The sequence below is a fragment of the Telopea speciosissima genome, chromosome 5 (assembly GCF_018873765.1).
Source record: "Telopea speciosissima isolate NSW1024214 ecotype Mountain lineage chromosome 5, Tspe_v1, whole genome shotgun sequence".
Lineage (NCBI taxonomy): Eukaryota > Viridiplantae > Streptophyta > Magnoliopsida > Proteales > Proteaceae > Telopea > Telopea speciosissima.
The window spans coordinates 42,250,798-42,275,692 of NC_057920.1; the positions used below are offsets into that span (position 1 = coordinate 42,250,798).

At 44.1% G+C, this 24,895-nt stretch overlaps 1 protein-coding gene across 2 annotated transcripts in view; it reads left to right on the plus strand.

Moving 5' to 3' along the window:
• Positions 1 to 24,895, plus strand: part of LOC122661037 — a 207,419-nt gene that overhangs the window by 136,850 nt on the left and 45,674 nt on the right. For both annotated transcript variants that reach the window (XM_043856340.1, XM_043856341.1), the window contains exons 28-34: positions 258 to 872; positions 946 to 1,017; positions 1,090 to 1,554; positions 1,692 to 1,878; positions 1,965 to 2,742; positions 2,990 to 3,106; positions 21,942 to 22,215. In XM_043856340.1, the coding sequence (XP_043712275.1) occupies positions 258 to 872; positions 946 to 1,017; positions 1,090 to 1,554; positions 1,692 to 1,878; positions 1,965 to 2,742; positions 2,990 to 3,106; positions 21,942 to 22,215 (2,508 nt within the window). The remainder of the gene's footprint in view (positions 1 to 257; positions 873 to 945; positions 1,018 to 1,089; positions 1,555 to 1,691; positions 1,879 to 1,964; positions 2,743 to 2,989; positions 3,107 to 21,941; positions 22,216 to 24,895) is intronic.

A 24,895-nucleotide genomic window follows, 5' to 3' on the forward strand; every position in this document is an offset into this window, starting at 1 on the left:
TTACTTTCATTTCTTTCATTTCTCTTTTCGCACACTTGTCAATCTATTGAGTCTTCATTTCTTCTTTTCTCTTACTTTGATTTGCAAGGATCCATGTAGCCGACCCCATTTAGATGGGATAAGGTTTAGTTTGTTGTTATTTATGCTATTGAGTGAAGATTGTTATATTTACTCTAGTTAATTGGTACACCCTTAGTTCCAGTACTTATTAGTTTTTTTTTTTTTTTTGTTTTTTTTTTTTTTTTATCTTTTCGAAGGTTATTTGCAGGGTGAAAGAGATGATGAAAGATGCTTGCAATCAGGTTGGGTTGAATGATCTTCCTGAAAGGCAGACATTCCTGGAATGTCAAACCAGTGACAGTGAATATACAAGAAGATATGCCCCCTACATACTCCAAAATGAGACATCTTTGCCCCTATCCTTCCAGCTGTACTCTGGGTCTGTTAATGGGGATGATTCTGATATACTAGCAGTGAAAGATGGGAATTTTGTCCCACCAGATTCTTCTGTTCCAATTTACATTGACAAAACTCCAGAGGAACAGATATTTTGTTTCAGGCCAGGTAACTCTTCTGATAGACTCAGTGAAAAAAAATCAAATGGGGTTTTGCATCATAAGATATCAATTCAACTTGATGGAACATCTAGGCCGTCTCCTCCCATATCAATGGACATCGTAGGCCTCAGCTATTTTGAGGTAGATTTTTCTCAAGCATCAGATAAAAGAGTAGACAAAAATGAGGTTGCTTTGAAGTACAATAGAAAAATTGTAGAGAAAAGTAGAACGGATGCAGGTGATAGATTTGTTGTTCCTGTGGTGTTTGATGTCTCTGTACAGCGTTACAGCAAGTTAGTGCGATTATACTCAACGGTATGTCCAGATTTCCAGTTTTACGGTCTACTTCATGATGTTATGTTCTGCTTCTTACAGTTAATAACTTCAGGTCATACTATACAATTCAACTACAATGCCGTTGGAACTACGATTCGATATTCCATTTGGTGTATCCCCAAAGGTATGTCCTTTCTTTCCCACAGCATAAAGAAATGTTGTTAACTAGGTTTTTCTAATTTGGAGTCCTTTTCAGGTTCTGGATCCGATATATCCTGGTAAGGAGTTTCCACTGACTTTGCATTTGGCTGAAGCCGGTCGCATTAGATGGCGTCCAATTGGTAGTAGTTACCTGTGGAGTGAAGCACATCAGCTATCAAATATTCTCTCACATGAAAACAGGCTTGGATTTATGAGATCTTTTGTTTGCTATCCATCTCATCCCAGTAGTGATCCCTTTCGCTGTTGTGTCTCAGTGGAAGATATCATACTGCCTTCATCCAATGTGCCAAAGAAGGGTTCACCTCTTTGTGTCAGAGAAATTGTGAAGCAATCTGCCAAAAATGATGCTGAAGGCGTGCGCAAACTGGAGAAGTCAAAAAAACGATTTATCCACCGGGTGGCATTAATTACTCCATTTTTGGTGAAGAACTATTTACCAAGGGCAGTATCATTGACCATAGAAAGTGGAGGAGTTACTCGTACAGTATCCGTTCCAGAGGTTTGTAAAGATTTCATGCTAAACTAATGTTCCATTAGTCAGATAAGCCTTTTCTTTCTTTTTTTTTTTTTTTTTTTTTTTGTGCGTCAACTGTCAATTAAATTGTATGTGCTTACTAAAAGCTCTAATTTCTTCAGGTGGAAACTGCTTCTATTTTTCACATTGATTCTACTCATGACCTGGGGATAGTGTTTCATGTGCATGGATTCAAACAAACCGTTTCAAAGTTTCCACGTGCAGAAAAATTTACAGAAGTGTCTAAGTTCAGTGAAGCCAAGTTTTCTTCATATGAAACATTGACATTTTATCCTGAGTTATCCAATGGTAGTTCACTTTCCAATGTGATTCTGTCTGGGCTTTATTTATTAACTCGTCTGTTTTCTTAGTTTGTTTTGTTTGTGTCTGTCTAGGTCCTGTACATCTTACTCTGGAGAAGGTGATGGATCCGTTCTGTGGTGCACGGGAACTTTGCATCTCTGTACCGTTTTTGCTATATAATTGTACTGCATTGTCTCTTATCATTGCTGATTCTGGCAATGAAATGAAAGGAAACTGCGACAGTATTCCTTCTTGTTACCATTTAATTGGGCAGGAAAAACTTATGGCCAGAAAACAAGGCCTTGGCCTTATATTTTCTAAGCATGGTGCAAATGCCACTGACCAAAATATTGATGATTTGAGAAATTCACTCCCAACAAATGTTTTCATCTCATTAAGGGAGAATCATAACCTGTTTACCTATAGGTCTCTTGGCAATGATTTTATTTCATCAGATTCTTCTACATATTCTCTTGAGCATGTTCACAGCAGTGATACTTGTGCTCAAAAGGCTACTGAAAGCAGTTCAAAGCACATAAAGAGTGAAATGAGTGTTTTTGAAGAAGGTGAAAAGAGTTCTTATCATTATGACAACAACAGCAGAAAGGTTAAGGCATGCATGTATTCTCCTCATCCCATTTCCTCTGCAAGTGAACTTATGGTTCGATTGAGCACAAGCTTCTCTGAAACTATGAGTGAAAATTTCCAAAGTTCTTGGTCTAGTCCATTTTTTCTTGTTCCACCAAGTGGCTCAACTAGTGTGCTCATTCCTCAACCATCTACAGCTGGAGTATTTATAATATCTGTGACATCAAGTCCAGTTACTGGACCTTTTTCTACAAGAACAAGAGCCATAACTTTCCAACCCAGGTAATAGGTGCAATTTGAGTGTTTTTTTTTCTGGCATTACTAGCAATGTAACTGGACCCTTTTATACTCATTTAAAACGTGATTTCCTTTGTGATAACATAATAAGATATATAATTGAAAAAATTACTATTATTTTTGCAGTAGAATGGTACTATCTTTAATTTATACTCTGTAAGATTTGGATCTAGTTTCAATATTAACCTTGTCAGAGGAATAAATATTTATGGAGTTCGTTGAACTTCTGCAGGTATGTTATTAGTAATGCTTGCAGCAAGGAATTGTCTTTCAAGCAAAAGGGAACTGATGTTCTTTTCAACCTTGGAGTTGGGCAACATTCTCATCTTCACTGGACTGATACAACAAGGTGTTTATTTAATTGTCAAGCTACAACTTCAGTGGATCTTTTGTTAGCTAGATTTTTGTGATATGCAACTCTTTTATGTTCCAACTTCGATCAACATTTCCTCCGTTTATTGTTCACTGGATGTATCTTTCTCTGTATCACAGTGTTTTTTTTTTTTTTTTTTTTTTTTTTTTTTTGGGATGAAGAAAAAATTTATTACCAGAGGAAAAGAAAAAAAAAGGGGGGGGGGGGGGAGGGGATAACCAAGCACAAGCCAATTATAAGGCCCTGCCAATACAGAGGGAAAGGCAAGCACCTGCAAAAAAGAAGGGGAGAACCCCCAACCGACCACAGGCCACTAGAAGGGGAAAACCCGACCACAATAAGGAAACAATACCCACAAACGATGAAAGTGCACCATCCAATAGTGGGATCTGAAATGCCACGACAGAGGGCATGACCTCTGGTTTCCATACTAAGAGGAAAAATCTTCTCGTTGCAAGGTAAGGCATAGTCTCTGTAAGGCCATTTCTTAGGATAAGGAGGGGAGCTTGTGTTGCACTGGCAGTAAACACGAAAGGGGAGGCAAGGGACAGTAGAAGACTGAAGAGGGGCTGAGGGAGAGAGATGGGGCGCGGGGGGGGTCAACCCAGGGGAAGAGACCAAAGAAGGACGGGTCAAGTGAAATGGGTTAGACGAGAGGGTTGAAGGGCCAAAAGGGATAGAAGAAGAATTTTGTGGGCTGAGCAAATTGGCTGGTCCATTAAGGCTAGCGGGATTAGGAGTCGGAGAGGGGAGGGGCGCAGAAGGAAATAAGATTTAAGGGGGGCCCACCCCAAGGTTTGGGTTAGGAAGAGATAAGAAAGGAGGGAAAGAGGATTGAGGGATTGAAGAGGGGTTAACCCCCACGATCGAAAAGCCGACAGCAGGAGCGTCAGGCAGAGAGAAAGCAGAAGTAGCAAACCCATAGGGAGGGAGAGAGGATGGAGACCCTTCGACTGTAAGGGAAGGATGTAGAGCCATCAGAGGTACAGAAGAGTGGCAGGGGAGAGGCATATCGTCTGCAGCAGAGTTGCAGTAGAGAACGACAGGAACAGTCTGGGGTGCAGAGTCGATGCCAATTGGAGGGATAACGATGGCGACAGGAGCCACAGAAGGAGGCAGAGTCACAGTAGAGAGCAGATTCGATGCAGCATCAAAAGAGTGGGACTCAGCAGATGCAGTAGGTTGCAGCTCTTCTTGGAGAAAGCGATGACTCGGTGGGAGAGTAACTGTCACCGCCTCAGGGACATCAACAGAGACAGAGGTCCTTGCAGGGCTATTGTCTTCCACGGACCACAGGTAGGAGAACCGATTGTTACTGTTGGTCCTTGTATGGCTATGGACCAGCAGTAGGGGAATAATGCCAGACACATGCCCCCGAGGAGAGCCAGAGGCGGGTTTTTCTTAATGGTTAGGGGCTCTACGACAGCGACTTTGACGCCGGACAGGGCTGGGCGATCGAAGGTCAGAAGCTGAGGTTGGGCCATGAGGAGGGTGAGGGGGAGGGGGGTAGATGGTGGAGTGGTGGTTTCTGGGAACAGAGGTTACGGTGTCTGATGAAATCGGTAGATCTTCATGTTCAACAGCCTCATCCGCCTTGGGGGAACACTTGTGTGGAGGAGTATTCCTCTTCATCAGCAACTGTGATGGAGGGCAGAAGGGGTTCTTCAGCAGAGACCTCGATATAGATCGAGCAAAAGCTAACTGATCTTTCCTTTTGGTTCTTGCATTTGAAAAGAGAGGTTTCCCCAACATGAAACTAACTATACTGAGCCCGTCAGTAAACCAATAGTAGATGGGGAGACCAAGCAAGGAGATCAACAGAGGGATGGTACTCCTGTCAGCTCAATGAAGTTGCAGTTGATGGAGGAAGATTGGTTTCCGACTGACTTGCCACGGTGCTCCCTGCAGTGCACGGAGCTTGTCATTTTCATCCAAGAACTTAAAGATGAAAAAACCATTATCCATCAGGTGAGTTTCTACATTTCTTTGAAGTCTCCATTGCTCAGTGAGGGAGAGTTTAACAATATGAAATGGTGGTCTGCTTCCAAAGAATTGAGCCAGATGCTCGCTTCCTGGTCCAGAAGGGTAGTCGGGCAGAGAGCAACCTTAGAGCTTTCAACAGAGGAAGGGCAACGAAGTGCAAGGGAAGACCTTCTCTAGAAGGCGCTGGTGCTTAGATGAAGACGGCACTCCAGGCCATTGGTTGACGAGAAGGTGAGGGAGAGGGAGAGGGAACAGGGGAATGGGGCCGGTAATGTAGTCCTAGATAGATGATAAATTCACTAGGAGCCAATAACCAGGACCTTCCTAAAACAGTTGGCTGATTGGGGCAGATTTAAGGAATTAGGTCAAAACTAGGGTTAGACTTAGGGTAATGGGGTGGGATTTTATTTAGTAAAGCTAGGCAGGTTTAGAGGAAGCTAACAATGTAGGTTTGAATAATGTTTATTTGTTTAACTGAAAATTTGAATTTCAGAAAATTAGGGTTAGGGTTTTGGGTTTTGGGAAATAGAAAAGGGGATGAAATTTGGGTTTAGGATGGGATTTTGGAGCAGGGCTTCTGGTCGAGTGTTAAGGGCAGTGAGAGAGTAGTTCAGTTGTAGTTTGGATGGGTTTGGGTGGCTAGATAGGTCTAGGCAGTATTTTAGGGTTTTGGGTTTTAGTGGGGTTGAGGGGAATTAGGGTTTTTGAGGAGAGGATGGGCCTAGGGTTCAGGTCGAGTGGAAGGGTTGATGAGTAGGAGCTATTGTTGAATTTTGCAGGTAAACTGATGGGGGAATTGGGCTGAACAGCTTAATGAAGGTCTAGGGTTTATATGGATCGATGGGGATTATGGTGGAGATGATAATTTCTAGGGTTTAAGGAATTCAAATAAAATTGTAGAGAGAACTGAATTAGGGTAAGCCTTGGATAATCAATGTGATCACCAAGCACTTCTATTTATAATCATAATGAATGAATAAAAAAGATTACAAAATCAATGTGGGACTAAAACGAAATAATAAACACAACTAAGAAAGAAGAAAGGTCCAGAATACCCCTACGGTATTCTGGACATATAACTAACACTCCCCCTCAAGTTGGAGCATATATATCATGCATGCCCAACTTTAAGATAGGATGAAACAGCTTGCTACTCAATCCCTTAGTGAACACATCAGCTAGCTGATCAGTAGACTGCACAAAGTGAACACAAACGAGGCCAGCTTCAAGCTTCTCCTTGATGAAATGTCGGTCAACCTCCACATGTTTAGTACGATCATGCTGGGCAGGGTTATGACCAATGCTAATGGCGTGACAATAAAGCATCATTGGAAGATGGACAGTAACACCAATATCCTGCAATAATCCTCTAAGCCACAGAAGTTCACAAATTCCTTGTGCCATTGCGCGGAACTTGGCTTCAGCATTAGACCTCGCCACAACATTCTGCTTTTTGCTCCGCCATGTGACAAGGTTTCCACCCACAAAGGAATAGTAGCCAAAGATAGATTTCCTGTCAGGAGAACCAGCCCAATCGGCATCAGTATAGGCTTCAACCTTCAAGTGACCATTGGCAGATAGAAGAATTCCCTTTCCTGGAGCAAAATTCAAATACCTCAAAATACGACGGACCGCATCCATATGAGAGGAATATGGATCATGCATGAACTGACTCACCAAACTCACAGCAACTGCAATGTTAGGGCATGTGTGGGAAAGGTAGATTAGTTTGCCTACTAACTGCTGATAGGCACCCTTGTCAATCGGCTCACCCTCTTTCTCCCTAAGTTTTGTAGTAGCTTTCGTAGGAGTATCTGAAGGATGACAGCCAAGTAGCCCTATCTCAGTCAATAGATCAAGGACATATTTTCTTTGAGAAAGAAAGATTTTCTTTGAGAAAGAAAGATTCCCTTTGAAGATCGAGCAACTTCTATCCCTAGAAAATATTTTAGGGGACCAATATCTTTGACCTCAAACTCACGGCTAAGAAGAATTTTCAAATCCCTTTGCAGCATCATCATTACCAGTGATCACAATATCATCCACATAGACTATAAGAAGAGTAACCTTGTCACCAAGTCGTCTGATAAACAAAGTGTGATCAGCATTGCTCTGCTTGTAACCTGTTGAAATCATAGCCTTATGAAATCGGCCAAACCAGGCCCTGGGAAACTGCTTCAAGCCATAAAGGGCACGCTTCAATTTACAAACCTTGCCCTTAGTCCTGTCATCAGAGAAACCAGGTGGAATGTCCATATATACCTCCTCCTCAAGCTCCCCATGGAGAAAGGCATTTTTGACATCTAACTGCTGAAGATCCCACCCAAGATTTACAGCACAAGATAATAACACCCTGACGGTGTTGAGCTTTGCCACTGGTGTAAAGGTCTCCTGATAGTCAACTCCATAAGTCTGAGTGAACCCCTTTGCAACCAAACGTGCCTTATACCTGTCCACTGAACCATCAACCTTCTGTTTAACTACGAAGACCCATCTACAGCCCACTGGTTTTTTCCCTGGAGGAAGAGCCACAAGATCCCGCGTATTATTTTTGTGTAGTGCTCTCATTTCTTCCAACATTGCTATCTTCCACTTTCCATCTGTAGATGCTTCCTGCCAATTTCTAGGAACCGAAACAGAGGAAAGAGAAGATACAAATGCACGAAAAGAGGGAGAAAGAGAGTTATACGAAACAAAATGAGATATGGGATGTAAAGTGTAAGTTCTAGTACCTTTGCGAAGTCCAATAGATAGGTCGGAAGGAGATGGATTACCAGGAGATGTAGGATCTGTGTCTGGAGCCGGCAATTGGATGGGTACTAGTGCTATAGTGGGATGCAACTGCCCTCTTGTGGATCTTCCCCTTGTATAGGTGATCATGTTGGAGTTGTCAATTCTCTTCTGAAATTCACCAATAGTTCTTTGGACCGGAGTCTGCTCCCCCTGAGTAGGAATATTAACAACACTATTTGCTATGGTCTCCCCCTTTAAATGATTCCCATTAGGTGAGGGAGGAACGCCAGAGGTTGTTGGGAAGTCTGCAAAGTAGGATGGGCAGCATCCAAGGGTGGATGGGAAGCATCCAAAAGGGGCTGGACAGCAGTCGTGGGTGGTAAAGAGAGCTGGGCAGTCAGAGGCTCCTCAGGTAGAGGAATCTCGAAAGCCACATCTTCACCAGCACTCTCCCCCTGAAGAGGTGGCGAAGAATAATAAGAAAGGGACTCATGGAAAGCAACATCCATGCTAACCATGGTACGGCGGGAAGGGGGATGGTAACATTTATAGCCTTTCTGGGTTGTAGAATAACCCAAGAAAATACAACGGAGTCCCCGAGGTTCAAGTGTGCTGGGAGATTTAGTATCTCGAGCATAAAACACACAACCAAACACCTTGGGAGGCACAATAAAGGAGGAATTTCCAATTAAAACATTAGAGGGGCTACGGGAGTAAAGTACCCGAGATGGCAGCCTATTGATGAGATAGGTTGCCGTGATAACCGCATCCCCCCAATATTGAGACGGGACATTCCTCGCAAACATTAATGCTCTAGCCATTTCTAACAAGTGGCGGTTTTTCCTTTCTGCCACACCATTCTGGGCAGGGGTATCAACACAACTAGTCTGATGAATGATTCCATGGTCAGCCAAATATTTTTGAAAATGTGATTCTTTATACTCTGTTCCATTATCACTTCTCAATATTTTGAGAGTAGCCTGCAACTGAGTTTGGACCATTTTATGAAAGTGTTGAAAGCATGAAAAAACTTGATTTTTTTGTGTGCAAGAGATAGACCCATGTGTTCTTAGAAGAACAATCAATGAAAGATACAAACCACCGATGGCCAGAAATAGAGGGTTTACGATTAGGGCCCCAAACATTAGAATGCACTAACTGAAAACAAGAAGAACTTTTATTTGAAATAGGATAATTTGAACGTGTCTGTTTGGCCAGAACACACGCCTCACAAAAAAAATCATCCTTAGTATGTAGAGTGACCAAACTAGGAAATAAATGTGCTAAAATTCCTAAAGGGGGTTGACCTAACCTAGAGTGCCACTGGTAGAGTTCAGAAGAGACTGGAGTTCTGGTGTAGTGGAGAAGGTAATGGTGGTAGAGAGAAGCAACCATCATCAAGCAGGTACAGCCCACCGTGCACTTTACCCAATCCAATCGTCTTCCCAGAGGTCAAATCCTGAAACACACAATGAGAAGGAAAGAAAGTAACTTTGCAGTTAAGATCATGAGTAATACTACTAATGGAAAGAAGGTTAGTAGTAAAATTAGGAATGTGCAAAACAGAAGTTAATGGAAGAGAGGAAGTGCAGTTGATGATTCCCTTTCCAGAAATAGATGAAAGGGAACCATCAGCTACCTTGACCTTGTCCTTCCCAGAAGTAGGAAAATATCTATGAAACAAACTAGAGGAACCAGTCATATGATCTGTAGCCCCAAAGTCTATGATCCAAGGATGGGAGGCTACAGAAGCACAATGACCTCCAAAAGGAATACCTAACTGGGCAAAGTGTGAACCTGAATGAGCGGAACAATTGGCAGTAGCTGATGTAGTAGAGGCAGCAGCAGCGGAAGACCTCAGCATACGTAGGAGTGCCTGTAGACCATCCTAGGATAGACCAGTGTCAGTAGTAGGGGCTGTAGTAACAGTCTCAATTTGATGGGCCTTGGTCTTTGTCTTGGTCTTGGTCTTGGCAGCTCTTTTTGCTTCAAAGTCAGCTGGTTTCCCATGAAGTTTCCAGCACTTCTCCTTGGTGTGATATGGTTTGTGACAGTGCTCACAAACGACAATCCCCGTAGGAGAATCACCAAAAGAAGCATTGCCACTATGTATAGGAATGATGGGGGCAGCAGCCTTGAGAGTAGATCTATCAGTAATGGGAGGATGTAACATGGCAGCCTTGAGGTTCTCCTCAGAAGAAACCAATGCATAAGAGTGTTCAAGTGTGGGAAAAGGTTGATGGCCCAACACTTGAACACGAATGGGATCATACTCCATATTTAAACCAGCCAGAAATCATAGACCCTGATCTTGTCCATATGTTTCTTATAAGAAGCAATGTCATCAACTGTAGAAGGGTGAAAATCAGAGAAATGGTCCAACTGTTACCATATGCTGCGAAGAGTAGCATAGTAGTCCGAAACAGAAAGGTCTCCTTGAGTAGTGTGAAGGACCTTCTTTCGAATTTCATAAACCTGGGCATCATTGCCAAGCTGCCCGTAGGTCTCCTTGCAAGCAGCCCAAATCTGGTCGGCAATATCCAAAAGAAGAAAATTATGCTGTAAAGCTTAAGTCATAGAGCCTATGAGGTAGGACATGAGAACACCATTATTGGCAAGCCACTTAGTCTGAGCAGGGCCTTCATCACTGGGCTTAACACTAGTGCCATCAATATGGTCGGTGAGGCCACGACCAGCAATGGCAAAGGAGGCTGATCTGGACCATAAAAGGTAATTTGAGCCATCCAGTTTGATAGGGTTAGGTGGAAAGCTGAGATAATCTGTCTTGTTATTGCCATCATGAACAGAAGTAGCCGTAGAGTTGGTAGAGTCACCCATACTGGCAGCAGAGAAGTCCACAATGTCTTCAAGTACTAGGCTGAATGAGCTCCTAAAAAATCAGAAACAGCAGCAAGGTAGGATCCCTATATCGATATTGGGCAGGGTTTTGAAAAAAGAAAACCCTGATTTGTTGAGATTGATGAAGGGAATAAGAAGGCACCAAACTGCAGAATTATAACCCCAACTGAAGTCAATATAGCCCTTATAATGGAGGAAATAACCCTCAAAAAAACAGATCCAATAATTAGCAGCAATCCCTAAGATCGATAGTTGTCAGGGTTTTGAAAAAAAAAACCCTGATGATGGTGAAATCGATCTCAAGGAGTCTTCACAAAAAACCAGAACTGTGGAGGCCCAAATAGCATTTGAATGACTCCTTATAAGTGGAGAAGAAGCATGCAAAAAAATCAGAACTAATAGTGAGCCCAATCCCCTAGATCGACAATTGTCAGGGTTTTTGAAAAAACCCTGATTTGATGAAGATCGATCCTAGGAGGTCTTGAAACAGTGCTGTAAAACTGACATAAGAACTTGAACCAATAGGGAATACTGCCGGCAGGTTGTGGCCTTCAAAAGTGGAGTTGATTCCTTGTATGAGTAGTAGAAGCAATCCCAAAAAAAAACTGAAGCTCCAATTTCCGCAGGCTGCAATGGCTGGTTCTTATCGAGAAGAATTAAATATCATTCATGAGGTAATGGGGGCAGCAACTGGATTGTATGATCACCTCATCAGTGCTGCCCTATGTGACAATAGAGAACAAGGGAGAAGAGAGAGGAAGGAGAGGAGAAATCCGAGAGAGATGGAGAGAGAAGAGAGATCGAGATTTAATGATGGGTGGCCCTAATTCGAATTCTGCTCTGATACCATGTAGAGAGAACTGAATTTGGGTAAGACTTGGATAATCAATGTGATCACCAAGCACTTCTATTTATAATCATAATGAATGAATAAAAGAGATTACAAAATCAATGTGGGACTAAAACGAAATAATAAACACAACTAAGAAAGAAGAAAGGTCCAGAATACCCCTACGGTATTCTGGACATATAACTAACAAAAATAAAAGTAGGCGAATATAGGGAAGGCTGTAGAGGATTAGGAGAAGAAGGGAATGACTGAAAATATTAAATAACTTACTGGAATTGCAGGTTCTTCAATGACAGTTTGAAGATGAGCTTAAGCAGGACCTCCCAATCTTAACAGATGCAAGGAGTCGATCGGAGTCCACCAATCCCTGCCACCTTGATATGATTCACAAGGTCTCCTTGATATTACTCACAAAGAACACTCTCAAAGAGCAATCAGCAGCATTCATGCCAACAGCCTAACAAAACGATTTTTTAAGTCTGAAAATTTTGTGGGGAGTCTCCCACGTTTTATTATAAATAATAGGCTTAAAGCCTAATCCCTAATACAAATCTGATTCTCTCTCCCTTCAGAAATAGTGGAGATGTAGGAATAAACAACTTAAAACCTATTAAAACACTTAAACTAAGAAGATTCCTAAGTAACCAATAGGATATAAGACCCTATCAGCCAATAGGAACATTTCACTTAAATTGGACCAGTGGTTCAACCGGTTCAATTTAAAACACTAAAACATGAAAATAAGGTTCAATTTAAAACACTAAAACATGAAAATAAACTAAGTATTGGGCTAATCCCGTATGCAACCTATGTACCCCTAGTTTAGGCCTATTAAAGTGGCCTATTACGGAAACCAAGACATCCTCCTCCATGAGCTCCACACCTCCTCCCCCACCTCCAACCTCCACCATCATCGTACCCTTCACTCTCTCCACCTCCATCCCCATGGCCCCCGCTACCACCATCTCCAACTCTACAACCATCCCCGCCACCAACTTAGACTCCGCCACCACCATCGCCAACACATCAACCACCCCCCTCCCCCCCGGTGGTCCAAAAACCTGATCATCCCTTCTCTCTCACCTTCCCTCCTCCTCGAGCTCAGGCCTCTCCCTCCACTTTGTAAAGCCCTCTGTTGAAGATGGTGTTTCCTTTGCTCTTTGCCCTAGTAACCTGCTCTCTCCAGAAATTTCCAAATGGCAATCGTGCCTTATGGGACACTTTCTTGGCTCAAGGCCTTCATTCAACACTGTCAAGGCTTCTCTCTGTAAACAGTGGAAAGCTCATGGATCCCTTGATATCTTCCTACTTGACAATGGTGTCTTCGTTTTCAAGTTCTTCTCTGAGGAAACTAAAGCTTGAGCTCTAAACGGCACCTCGTGGCTCGTCGGTTCCAAGCCTATTTTCCTCCGCCAATGGGATCCCTACATCCAGCTCCCCAAGGTCGACCTCAGCTCCATTCCCTTATGGATTACCCTGCCAGGTCTACCGTTTCACTACTGGAGTCAAGAATGCCTCAGTAGAATTGGTTCAGTCCTAGGACACCCCCTCTACTCTGATGTGCGTACTCTCAAAATGGATCGACTCTCTTTCACAAGAATTTGTGTTGATGTCTCTGCTGCATGCCCACCGCCTTCCTCCATCTCCATTTTAGGAAGAAGATGGGTTTTGCTTTGAACAGCCTATCAAGTTTGATTGGTTACCTCCTCACTGCCTCGACTACAAGGTGTTTGCATACCACTCTCGTGACTGCTCTGGCAAAGCTCCTCGTCTCCCCTGATGATGATCTGGCTCATTCAGATCAAGATACTACTTCTCACGCCCCTACAAGTGCCCTGACTCCTTCGGTTCAACCTTCATCGGTTCATGCTCCTTCATCTTCAAGGCCTTCGCCTGCTGCTGACACACCTCAGTCTCTCGCCGCTCCATCTCTTGGACGCTTACCTTGCTCCTCCCCCATCTTCAGGCCTCTCCAGAACCCCTATTAGAGGAAAGGGTCAAGGTCTGCCTCCGCCATCGACGTCGTAACTGCCATCGTGCTCCAATTTCTGAGTCTCAGTTGTGCAGGGAAGTCTCGATTCCTGTGCCTGAATCTACGCCGACAAGCGATGCTCCTTCTCGGTCTGCAAACCCCGATGGAACCTTGATCCTTGGTCCCCATGGGCTGGCTCCTCCAACTGCTTCAAGATCTTCAAGATCGATTGCTCCCTGTTTTAGGTCAAGTTCTCTAATGGCAAAACCTGAATCTCGGCTGATTAGTTCGCCTTGTCGTAGTGTTGAGTTCCCCACAGATGTTCCTGCTGCCAGCGAGATATCCTCTCCATGCCTGGATGCTTCAACGATTAGAGCTCTGCCACCCCTGGCTTCCTTGGTCGCAGATCCTAAAAGGGATTGTTTTTGTCTAAACCCCAGATGCTCCTCTCTAGCTGGGAGTCTCAAGAATACGTAAAGCCAGTCTGAAGTTAGGCCCTCTTTCTCTACCCATTACGACCACCGCTCTTCTATCCCAAGATCTCACCTATTACCCCTTTTACCTAACCCTCCTCTTAACCTAGGGTCCCACCATAACCCTGGTCCCACAACATACCCTGACCGATCTACTCCCTCTTTGACTTCCCTAATCTAAACCCCTTCTAACCTTGCCCTTCCTTTACCCAAACCTGCCCCTTCTTTTTTTACCTATAATCTCCCCATCATATCCCCCCAAAACCTCTTTATCCCAACCGTATCCTTAACCCCAACCCATCCACCTCTTCCACCAACACCATCAACGGGTCTCAACACCCAACCCGACCCTCTCCCCACAACTTTAACACTTTCTTACCCGTTCACTCCTCCCCTCCCCTGTTCAAACCCCTTTACCCTTCTTTCCTTGTCTGATGAGAGAGCCCTCTCTCCCCTATTTCTGGTCAGATCTCTCCTTCCCCTCCCCCTTTGCTTTCCTATTGTGAGCTGGTCAGCTCCTCTGCCGCCATCGTCATTACCCGTCATTGCCCTACCCTTGCGTACTTTCGCAGGAGGTACAAAAGTGTCCCCCCTAGGACTTCGGCGCCCTACTCCCTTTAGTTTTCCATGTCTGCAGGATTCTTTTGGAATGTCAGGGGTCTCAATTCCCTGGCCAAATATCATGAAATTAAAGCCCTTATCAAGTCTTCTCATTCATCTTTTTGCGCCCTTCTTGAACTCGTGTCCTCCATACCAATGCCCCTCGCATTGCCGCTTCCATAGCCCCCTCTTGGTCCTTCATATCCAACTACAACCATTCTCCTAACAGATGTATTTGGATCCTTTAGAACCCCTCCAAGATCCACATCTCCTTTTCCCACTCCTCACCTCAGTTTATTCACCTCTTCTACTCCATGCCTAACTCCTCCCTCTCCTTCTTCCTCACGGTGGTTTATGCCTTCAACCGGGCTGCCGACCGTTCTTCCCTTTGGGATGACTTGGTTCTCCTTAAAGCCGGATCTAGATCCCTTCCCTTGAGGATTGGGGGTGACTTCAATGTCATCAAATTTCAATCTGAGAAAATTGGAGGTCGCCCTCTTGATTCCATTTCTGTCAATGCTTTCAATGACTGTCTTGAGGAAGCTGGTATTGATGATCTTAAATGGTCTGGGGTCCCCTAACTTGGTGCAATCGCAGAGGGGGGCCAGACCAAATTGCTTGCAAGCTGGATCACTTCCTCATCAATGAAGCTTGGCTCTCCACCTTTCCCAATTCCCATGCCAATTTTCTTCTGCAAGGTCTGTCTGACCACAGCCCTTATCACCTCCTTATTCAACAGTACTCCTCCTTTGGCCCCAAGCCTTTTAAATTTTTCGACATGTGGACATCTCATCCCCTCTACCTCCCAACCATCCTCAAAGCCTGGAACCCCTCCCCCCCACGATTCCCGTCCCTCCCTCCCTCTCATTGCTTTCGCCAAAAAGCTTTGTCTTACTAAATCTGCCCTCAAATCTTAGAACTCTTCCATCTTTGGCAATATCCATTCTCGGATCTCCTCTTGTTGATCCGACCTGGCCAGTATGCAATCTCGCCTTCAATCGGATCCGCTCAATCCCTTGCTCGTTGCTGAGGAGAAAAAGCTATCTGAAGAACTCTCTTCCCTCACTTCTAATGAAGAAAGTTTTCTCCGCCAAAAATCCCGTATTAAGTGGCTGTAGCTTGGAGATTCAAACACGGCTTTCTTCCACCGTTCTTTAAAAGCCAGATTGAGCTCCAATTCCATCATCTTACTCATTGCCCGTGATGGATTCTAACTTTCCTCTGCCCTCGACATCAAGTCTGAGGTTGTCTCCTTTTTTACCTCCCTCTTTAATCCCCCCTTTCCCCCTCCCTCTCCCCTCTCCCCTCTCCCTGGCTTAATCAACAAATTTGTCCCCTCCTCCTTGGCTAGCTCTCTCCTCTCCCTTCGAATGATGAGATCTCCAAGGCCATCCTTTCCCATAAATCCAACAAGGCCCCGGACCCTGATGGGTTCAGTATGGGGTTCTTCCTCAACTGCTCGGATCATATCAAAGAGGACCTCTTCAAAGCCGTTCGCAACTTCTTCTTTAATCCTAGCCAGTTTGCCCAGGTCAATCAGACTTTTCTCTACCTCATCCCTAAAAAATATGGAGCATCCTCTGTATCTGATTTTTGGCCTATCTCTCTCTGCAATCTTCTTTACAAGTTCATTGCAAAGATCTTGGCTAACCGAATTCAACTTGTCATCCCTTCCTTAGTTAGCTCAAACCAATCGACTTTCATCTCTGGTAGGAGCATTGCAGACAATATCATTCTCTGCTCCGAAATTATGCGCGGCTTTGATCGAAAATCCCACTTGCCCGCTGCCCATATGAAGATTGACCTCCACAAAGCTTTTGATTCCCTCAGATGGGACTTCATTTGCGATGTGCTTGCCCAAATGGGCTTCCCCTCGGCTTTTATCAAGTGGATCTTTGCCTGCATGTCCTCCCCCTCTTTCTTTGTCATTGTCAATGGTTCCCCCGCAGGTTTCTTCCACTCTTATGTCGGGATCCGTCAAGGCTGCCCCCTCTCTCCCTTCCTCTTCTCTCTGGCCCTGGAAGTCTTCTCGAGGAGCATCCAAGCCAAAACTGACCTCCACCTCATCTCCCCTATTCCTAAGTGTAAGCATCTCATTCTAAGCCACCTGGCATTTGCGGATGATTTAATGATCTTTTCCAAGGCCTCTCCCTCTTCTATCTCGGCCATCATGTCTTCCCTTCATCTCTTCGAGAGTCTTTCTAGCCTCCGAATCAACCTCCTTAAATCCAAGCTCTTTCTCTCTAGGATCTCGAATTCCGATAAAGACTACCTTCTATGCCTGACGGGCTTTTCCCTGGGCTCCCTTCCAGTGAAATACCTAGGCCTCCCCCTCATCCCTACTAGGCTCTCTAGTCACCACTGCATCCCCATGCTTGACAATATCCGCAAGCGCCTCCAACTCTGGAAAGGCAAACTTCTCTCCTATGCGGGTAGGCTCGAATGCATTAGATCGGTCCTCCAATCTTCCTTCATTTATTGTTGTGGTATCTTTGGCCTCCCTAAAACCACCATCAAAGCCAAGGAGAACCTTTTCTGTGCTTTCTTTTGGAAAGGGAAGGAAACTTCCAAATTCCTCCACCCAATTAGCTAGAAATCCATCTGCGTTCCCAAATCTGAAGGAGGCCTTGGCATTCGCCGTATCCGTGACTCCAATACGACTGGAATTTTGAAGCTTATTTGGAAAATCTCCTATAAGCATGACTCCATTTGGGTTAATTGGGTCTACTCCCATCTCCTCACGAATGACTCCATTTAGACCGTCCCCACTCCTTTTGATTCCTCCTGGGTCTGGCGCAAGATCCTCCTCCTCTCCCCTTTGGCTCTTAGAGCCACCTCCTCCTCTATTGCTGAAGGATCCTCCATCTCTCTCTGGCTTGACCCCTGGCACCCTAATGGGATGCTCTACAACTTCTTTGGGGCTATAACTATCTACTCCCCCAGCATCCCCAAGTCCGCTCCCCTTTCCTCCATTATCTCTCATGGCTCCTGGTCCCCCCTCCCCCCTTCCCCTCACCCTCTACCTGATCTGGCCTTCCCTCCTCCCCCTTCCCCCTCCCCCCCCCCCTCTCGATCGGACAAGGTTATTTGGCTCCACTCCCCCAATGGCCTTTTTAGCTTTGGATCCACTTGGAACTTTGTTAGAACTCAGGCCCCTACTGTCCTTTGGCATAAGCTAGTCTGGTTCAAAGGTCACACCCCTCGCCATAGCTTCTTAGCCTTAGGAACCCTAAACCTTTGCCTCCCCACCCAAGCCTTCCTCCTTCACCGTAGAATCCCAGTCTCCCCTGCGTGCTTCCTCTGTCGAACGGTTCTGAAGACATTGACCACCTTTTCTTTACTTGTCCATTTTCTTCTACCATCTGGCAAAAAGCCCTTTCTTCTATTTGGCCTCGCAGCACGAGACCCTTCCCCTTCGCTAGAGAATGGCTCTGGATGGTCATGACCTTCCCTGGATGTTCTATCTGCGACATTGTTGGTAGGCTTGTGTTTGGTGCTGTCCTGTACCACGTCTGGATGGAGAGGAACCTTAGGAGATGGACCTCCAATTCTCGGTCCTATGATCAGATTTGGAAAGCCATCTCTTTGGATGTCTCCTCTAAGTTGACTCTTCTCCCCCATAAGGCCTTTTGTGACTCCCTAAGGAACAGGCATATTGTTGTTTCCTGGGGTTTAGATAGTGCTCTTTTACAGCCCCACTCCCTTTCTTAGTTTGGTTTGGGGTTTTTTTTCCCCCCCCCCCCCTTCTCTCTTTTCTTCGTTTTGGTAATATATTTTTTATCCAAAAAAAAAAAAAGTGGCCTATTACATAGAAAACCATTGGGATCAAAAGCCCAACATATATACATATATAGCCCAACACTAGACTTATTTCTAAAGACATAAGCCCATTTCGATGACGAATCTGCATCAGCGGGTGGTGCGAGAGGGGAGGGGCCTGGATGGTGACTGCACCACACCAGGGAGGCCAGCCATGGTGGCTGGCACTCACAGGAGGGGAAAACACTTGGAGGGAAAAGCACTCACGGAAAGCTGTTATGAAGAAGTTCCAGTGCTGGTGATCTCTCTTTCACAGTTTTACTTAACATGGAAGATCCATTGAAGTGCCAAATTCTTTTAACAAGGAGAGAGGAAGCTTGTACTCCCAAAAAATCATGGGAGAACCAAAAGGATCATGAGAATCCCCCAAGACAGTAGTAGAAACAGAAGAAAGAATCACCAGTGACAAACACACAGAAATGGAATGTCCCCAACCTTCTTACATGAGAACCCCAATATATATACACACACACCCCACAACCAACCTCCTAACCCACATCCATATCCCTTAAAGTAGCCCCCACCATTACTAAATGTCTAAACCCTCTCAACATTAAAAATGAATATCATATGAAAAAAGTTTGAGCTCTTATCTTTACAACTTGTATTGTTGAGTCTTGACCCATCCACTTGTATGAAAGCCTCTCAACTTCCTGCCCGTATTACATCTTGTGATCTCATTCTTTTTATGAAGTGTAATGAGCTACCATAGCCTTCTGAACCTCTTTATCTAAATGTGGGATTTTCTCTTTCTCCTGTAATCAATAACGCCACAAGGCTCACAACTTTTAAAAGAGTCCATTGAATTTATTTTCCACCAGAAATTTCAACCCTCTGCTCACTAACCTTGACATTGTGATCAATTGCCTCCTTTGAAATTTCAACCCTTTATTTTTCATCATCTAACAACTTTTGTCGAAGAATGTTTTGAATGAGTGAAAGTTGCTGAGGGGGAGGTTCATCTCCTCGTTCCATACGGAGGAGTCATTTTTTTGTTATGGGAACTGCAGTTTGTAACCATATTTATTATGGTGGCAAAGTGATCCAAAGCACTGGGTGGCTGACTCGGCGGTGCTTATCTGTCTAGACATCGCCAATGTACATGGTACTCCCTTTGAAATAGGATGGTTTACATTAAATACTGCATGGGAATGATTAAATATAGGTGGTTTTTGTTAGATAACCTAGAGGGGGTGAATAGGTTATCACTAGTGAAATATAGGTCTTTTTATAATTTTTTGATTTATCTTAAAATTAAAAGCAAAGTAATAAAGTGCAGTGCTCAAAGTAGAAAGACACAAGATTTATAGTGGTTCGTGTTGGAATATGTAATCTAGAAAACCGTGGGAGTATTCTGGTCCTTTTGGGCTTGCTTAGTTGTTAAGTTATTAGGATTAGATTGCTGCTCTTATTGAGTCAGCTATTTAGGGGTATTTTTGTCTATTTATGTTCCTTTGTAATATTTCCCTCTATTATAAATAGAGGGGCTTACCTATCAATGAATCTAACACATTCTATTCTTTAATTCTCTTTTTCTAACCCACAGTTCTACTAACATGGTATCAGAGCCAAATCTGATCTAGGTTAGAAAGAAAGAAAAAACCCTCCTCTTCAATCGACTTCTCCCTCCTTGCTCTTTTTTCTCGGTTTCACCTTCTACTGGTTTTTCTTCTTCTCATCCTTGTAAGGGGGCAGCATTAATGAGGTAAACCTAAACCCATGATTTAGTTGCTGCCCTCCCCTTCCATCCTACCTATTTTCATTACCTTTTTTTTCAGATCGATGGTTGCTGGAACCATCTCTGCGATATTGGAGTTTTCCAGATTTTTTTTGAAGATCAGATCTCTACCACTATTGAAGGCTGATTGTTCATTGTTGGAGCTTCATCTGCAACCTTAACCAGCATCCATTGACCCCACTTTCACTCTTTTCCAATGGCTAGATCTGGCCAAACCAGTAACCTTCTATTTTTGGATCAATCCTTGGTTTTCACAATCACACCATCAGATCAGGTTGGGATTTCTTGCAAGGGTTACACCCTATACAAGCCCTACTCTACCTGAGTTTGGACCCTTTCTGCTGGCTGGATTAGTTTCTACAGCAAGGCTTCCTTAACCTTCTAATTTCATTACCTGCTAAAAACCCTGACTCCAATCGAATTTAGGGTTACAGGTTTTAGCTTTTGCTGATTTTTGGAGGGCTGATTACTTCCATTACAAGGACCAATCGACCTCAATATTGCATATTTCCAAGGTTTTTTGAAGACCCCTACCCCAATCGATCTCTACTTTCCAAAACCCTGAAACATCGATTTTTAGGTTAGGGATTTTTGCTGTTGCTGTAATCTTATGGAGGTGTTTCTACCATCAAGAGAGAGACTCTACCTTATCAATTAATGGCTTGAAGAAGTTCCTTTTTTCTGTGATAGCTGCTGCCTTATTTTATTGCAATTTTTTGGTGTTTCTCCCTCTTCAAGATCAAGTCTCATTATTACTGGAGATCGGATGTTCGCATTGGAGGTCCCATTCTAGTAGTACAGATCAGCATCTATTGCAAATCTACATCAACAATTGCAGCCCCCTTTTCCTTATATCAATCTCACTTTCAGGGTTTTCCAAAACCCGGACTTTAATCGATCTTAGGGTTAGTGCTGTTCTTTTTTGCTGATTTTTTTAGGAGAGTCTTATACATATCGGAGAAGCATACGACCTAAATATCAGCATCATTCTTGGAGTTTTTTTTGAAAAAATTCAGGTTTCACTCATATGGCTCGATTTCACCAATATCAACCTATTTTTTTCTATTTACTATGTGGCTGGCTGCATCACTTACTATTGGATCTGCTGAGTTATTATCTTATACTTGCTGGTTCTATTGAGCTTTACTACATACCTTGTTGGTTCTATTGATTGGCTTCTATAAACATGATTGGTTGACTTGTTACTGCTGCCTTTATGAGGACTACTGCTGCCCTATTCTTGAGACTGAGTATCCTACTATTGGAGATCGAATTTCTTTCACATTGTTGAAGAGTCGAATCTACTACCCTGGAGATCAGTTTATTTGGGATTACAACAGTGTGTTCCATGGTCATAGTTTCCAGCAAATAAAGTTGGAACTGTCAATCAAAGAGTCCAGTTTCTTGTTCTGTCTTTTGAGTTTGAAAGTTTGGTTCCAGATAGACTTCCTCAGAGGGAGAACTTCTGTGACCTTCTCCTCGATTTCTGATTACAAATTCTGTGATGAAGGCAGTGTCAGTGCCTGAATCTATTCAGCGCTTGGTTCCTTTTTATCTTGTGCCATGACTTATTACAGAAGTGAGACCTCACTGTTGTAGTTATGTGACTATGCTTCAGAAGTGAACCTGTTGTGCATGATTGAGACATCACTGTTGTAGTTATGTGAAATCTTTTTTGTTTTCCCTTTCTTATCATTCTGTCATCATTTTCCAATATGGAAATTTGTTTGAATCACAGGTTAGCATGAAAATGAACTTTTCTTATTGCTTTTATGATGTTGCAGGGAGTTACTAGTTTCAATTCGCTTCCATGAACCTGGATGGCTTTGGTCGGGAAGCTTCTACCCTGATCATATAGGTGATACGCAGATGAAAATGCGAAATTATGTTTCTGGTGCATCAAATATGATACGTGTTGAGGTTCAGAATGCTGATGTTTCCATCAAAGATGACAAAATTGTTGGCAGTTCCCAAGGAAAATCAGGGACATACTTGATTCTTCTATCAGATGATGACACTAGCTTTATGCCGTACAGAATTGACAATTTCTCAAAGGAGGCAAGTAGTTTTTTTTTTTTTTTTAAAAAAAAAAACTTAATGTTCCAGTGACCTTGTGATGCAACAATTTTTCTTTTACATGTCTATCAAAAAAATAGGTGTTTTCGATTCATTTCGAAAGAAATGTATAGGCAGGAGTAGAAGTGAAACTGAATCACTCCCATATTCAATAGAAGGAATTTTATACAGTTATTTCTCTTCTGGATAGTCTTATGATCTTTTCCTCTTAGGTGCCCCAATAGAAAAGAACTCCATGCATTAGTAAATGGAAAGACATACAAGCTTAATGCTGACCCTTTTTGTAATCCATTGTTATTTGGATTTTTTTTTTTTTTATGAATAAAAGATTTCATTGTCCAAGAAAAAGAGAAGGGGGCAGGGAGCGAACAAAACAACAAACAACTCACGGCCCAGCCTTACAGAAGGAGGGAGGCAAAGACCAGAGACTGAACAGGGGTAAGACCCAAAAAACAACAAACAAACTAATTTAGCTCACCAAGAGGGGCCAAAGCAAACAAAAATCTAACAGCATATAAGAAAGAAACCCAAATCTGGACAATATGGACCATCCTGAGAGGATGTACTCAAACCAGAAAATGAAGTCGCAATATATGTAGGGCTGCTCACCATATGACAACAAAATGACTTGGCAATAGGCATGACCACGAATATCCATAATCAAATCCCAAAACCTTCTTCTCTGGGACAGAAGAAGGTGGAAAGAGAAATCCAGAGGACCCCCATGATACATCAAGCCGGAAGAAGCAGCAGGAGCCTCTCAGGGCTGGGCAAAGAAGAGGGTAGGTGTGACAAATTCTTGGGGTATGGAGGGGGGCTTATATTGCGTTTGTGTTAACAACGTAGGGAGGATGATGGGAGATTGAGGGCAGGAGGGGGTAAGGCGTTGAATTAAGAGGGGAGGGGGGGAGAAGAATCCGGAGGGCATGAGCAACCGGTGGGCCAAGGAGGGAACACCCAATAGGATGAGAGAAACAGCTCTGGAGGCTAAGGGGCATTGAGGGATTTGGGCCAAAAAGATAAGCCCCAAAGGGGATGGATTGAATGGAAGCCCAACACTGGGCCAAGGGGAGAAGGCCCAATCTGATGGAGGCTAGGAACAAGATGGAAAGTTGTTGGGATGGGACTAGGACAGGTGGGGTGGGTTGGGTTGCGAACTGGATGAGGCCCAAGAGCAGAAGTAATATGGAGAGGGGTTGAAGCGGTGGGGTATTAGGAGCAGTGGGCCCAAGAAAGTACCATGAAAAACGCTATTGGCTGGGCCGACCAGGAGGAACGAAGGGGGGAAGGGAGGAGGTTAGGGAGAAGGCTCATCAGAGCCGGTGGTTCTCGAAGTGGAAGGGGGAGAGAGACGAGGCGTGGTAAGGTGAGTTTAATCTTGAAGGGGGTGGGGGGCAGTGGAAACCATGAGGTTCAGAGGAGCAGTTGCATGGGAGATGCTGTTGGGATGATGGCGATTGGCAGGAGCAGCAAGCATATGGGGAACCAAGATGTCAGGGATGCCATCAAATTGCAGATCTTCAAATCTGTTGTAACCATCGGTCCAAGAGGAACTATGCACCACCGGAAGAAAAGCAGTGACTGTGTCATCGCCTCGAGGAGAACCAGAAGGTGGCAGATGGCTTAATTCCTGCAATATCTTCTTCTCCCGTAGAAATAGAAGAGTGAGTGGCCTTAGAGAAGATCATCAGATCATCAGCAAAAGCGAGATGAGTGAGATTGATATGCTTGCATTTAGGGATGGGGGAGATGAGATGGATGTCCGTTTTGGATTGGAGGCTACGGGAGAGAACTTCCAAGGCGATGGAGAAAAGGAAGGGAGAGAGGGGACAGCCTTGGCGGATACCCACTTTGGAGTGGAAGAAACCAGCTGGAGAACCATTGACCAGAACGGAGGAGGGGGAAGAGATGCACGCATGAATCCAGCGGACAAAGGTAGGGGGGAAGCCCATTTGAGAGAGCACTCCGCAAATGAAATCCCAACGTAGGGAGTCAAAAGCTTTATGGAGGTCAATCTTCATAAGGGCGGCCGGAGAATGGGACTTACGGTCGAAACCCCGCACAATCTTGGAGCAAAGGATAATGTTATCTGCAATGCTACGATCGGAAATGAAGGCTGATTGGTTAGGGCTGACCAGGGAGGGGATCACAGCCTTAATTCTGTTGGCAAGGATTTTGGCAATGAATTTGTAGATGAGGTTGCAGAGGGAGATGGGCCTGAAGTCCGAGAGAGAGGTGGCTCCCTCTTTTTTAGGGATGAGGCAGATGAAGGTCTGATTGACCTGGGCCAGCCAGCTGGGCTTATAAAAGAAGCTGCGGATGGCTTTGAAGAGATCTCCTTTGATGGAATCCCAGCAGTTAAGGAAGAATCCCATATTGAATCCATCAGGGCCTGGAGCTTTGTTGGATTTATGGGAGAGGACAGCCTTGGAGATCTCATCATCGGAGGGAATGCTAATGAGGGAATCCGCTAGCAGGGGAGGGAGAAACTTATTGATGAGGTCCGGGGGGATCGGGGGGGCTGAAAAGGGGGGGGGGGTTGAATAGATCAGAGAAGAAGGAAATGGAGGCCGATTTGATGTCGTGGACTGAAGTAAGAGGGGAACCATCAGAGGAGTGAAGAAGGGTGATGGAGCTAGAATTGAGATGAGCTTTCAGAGAT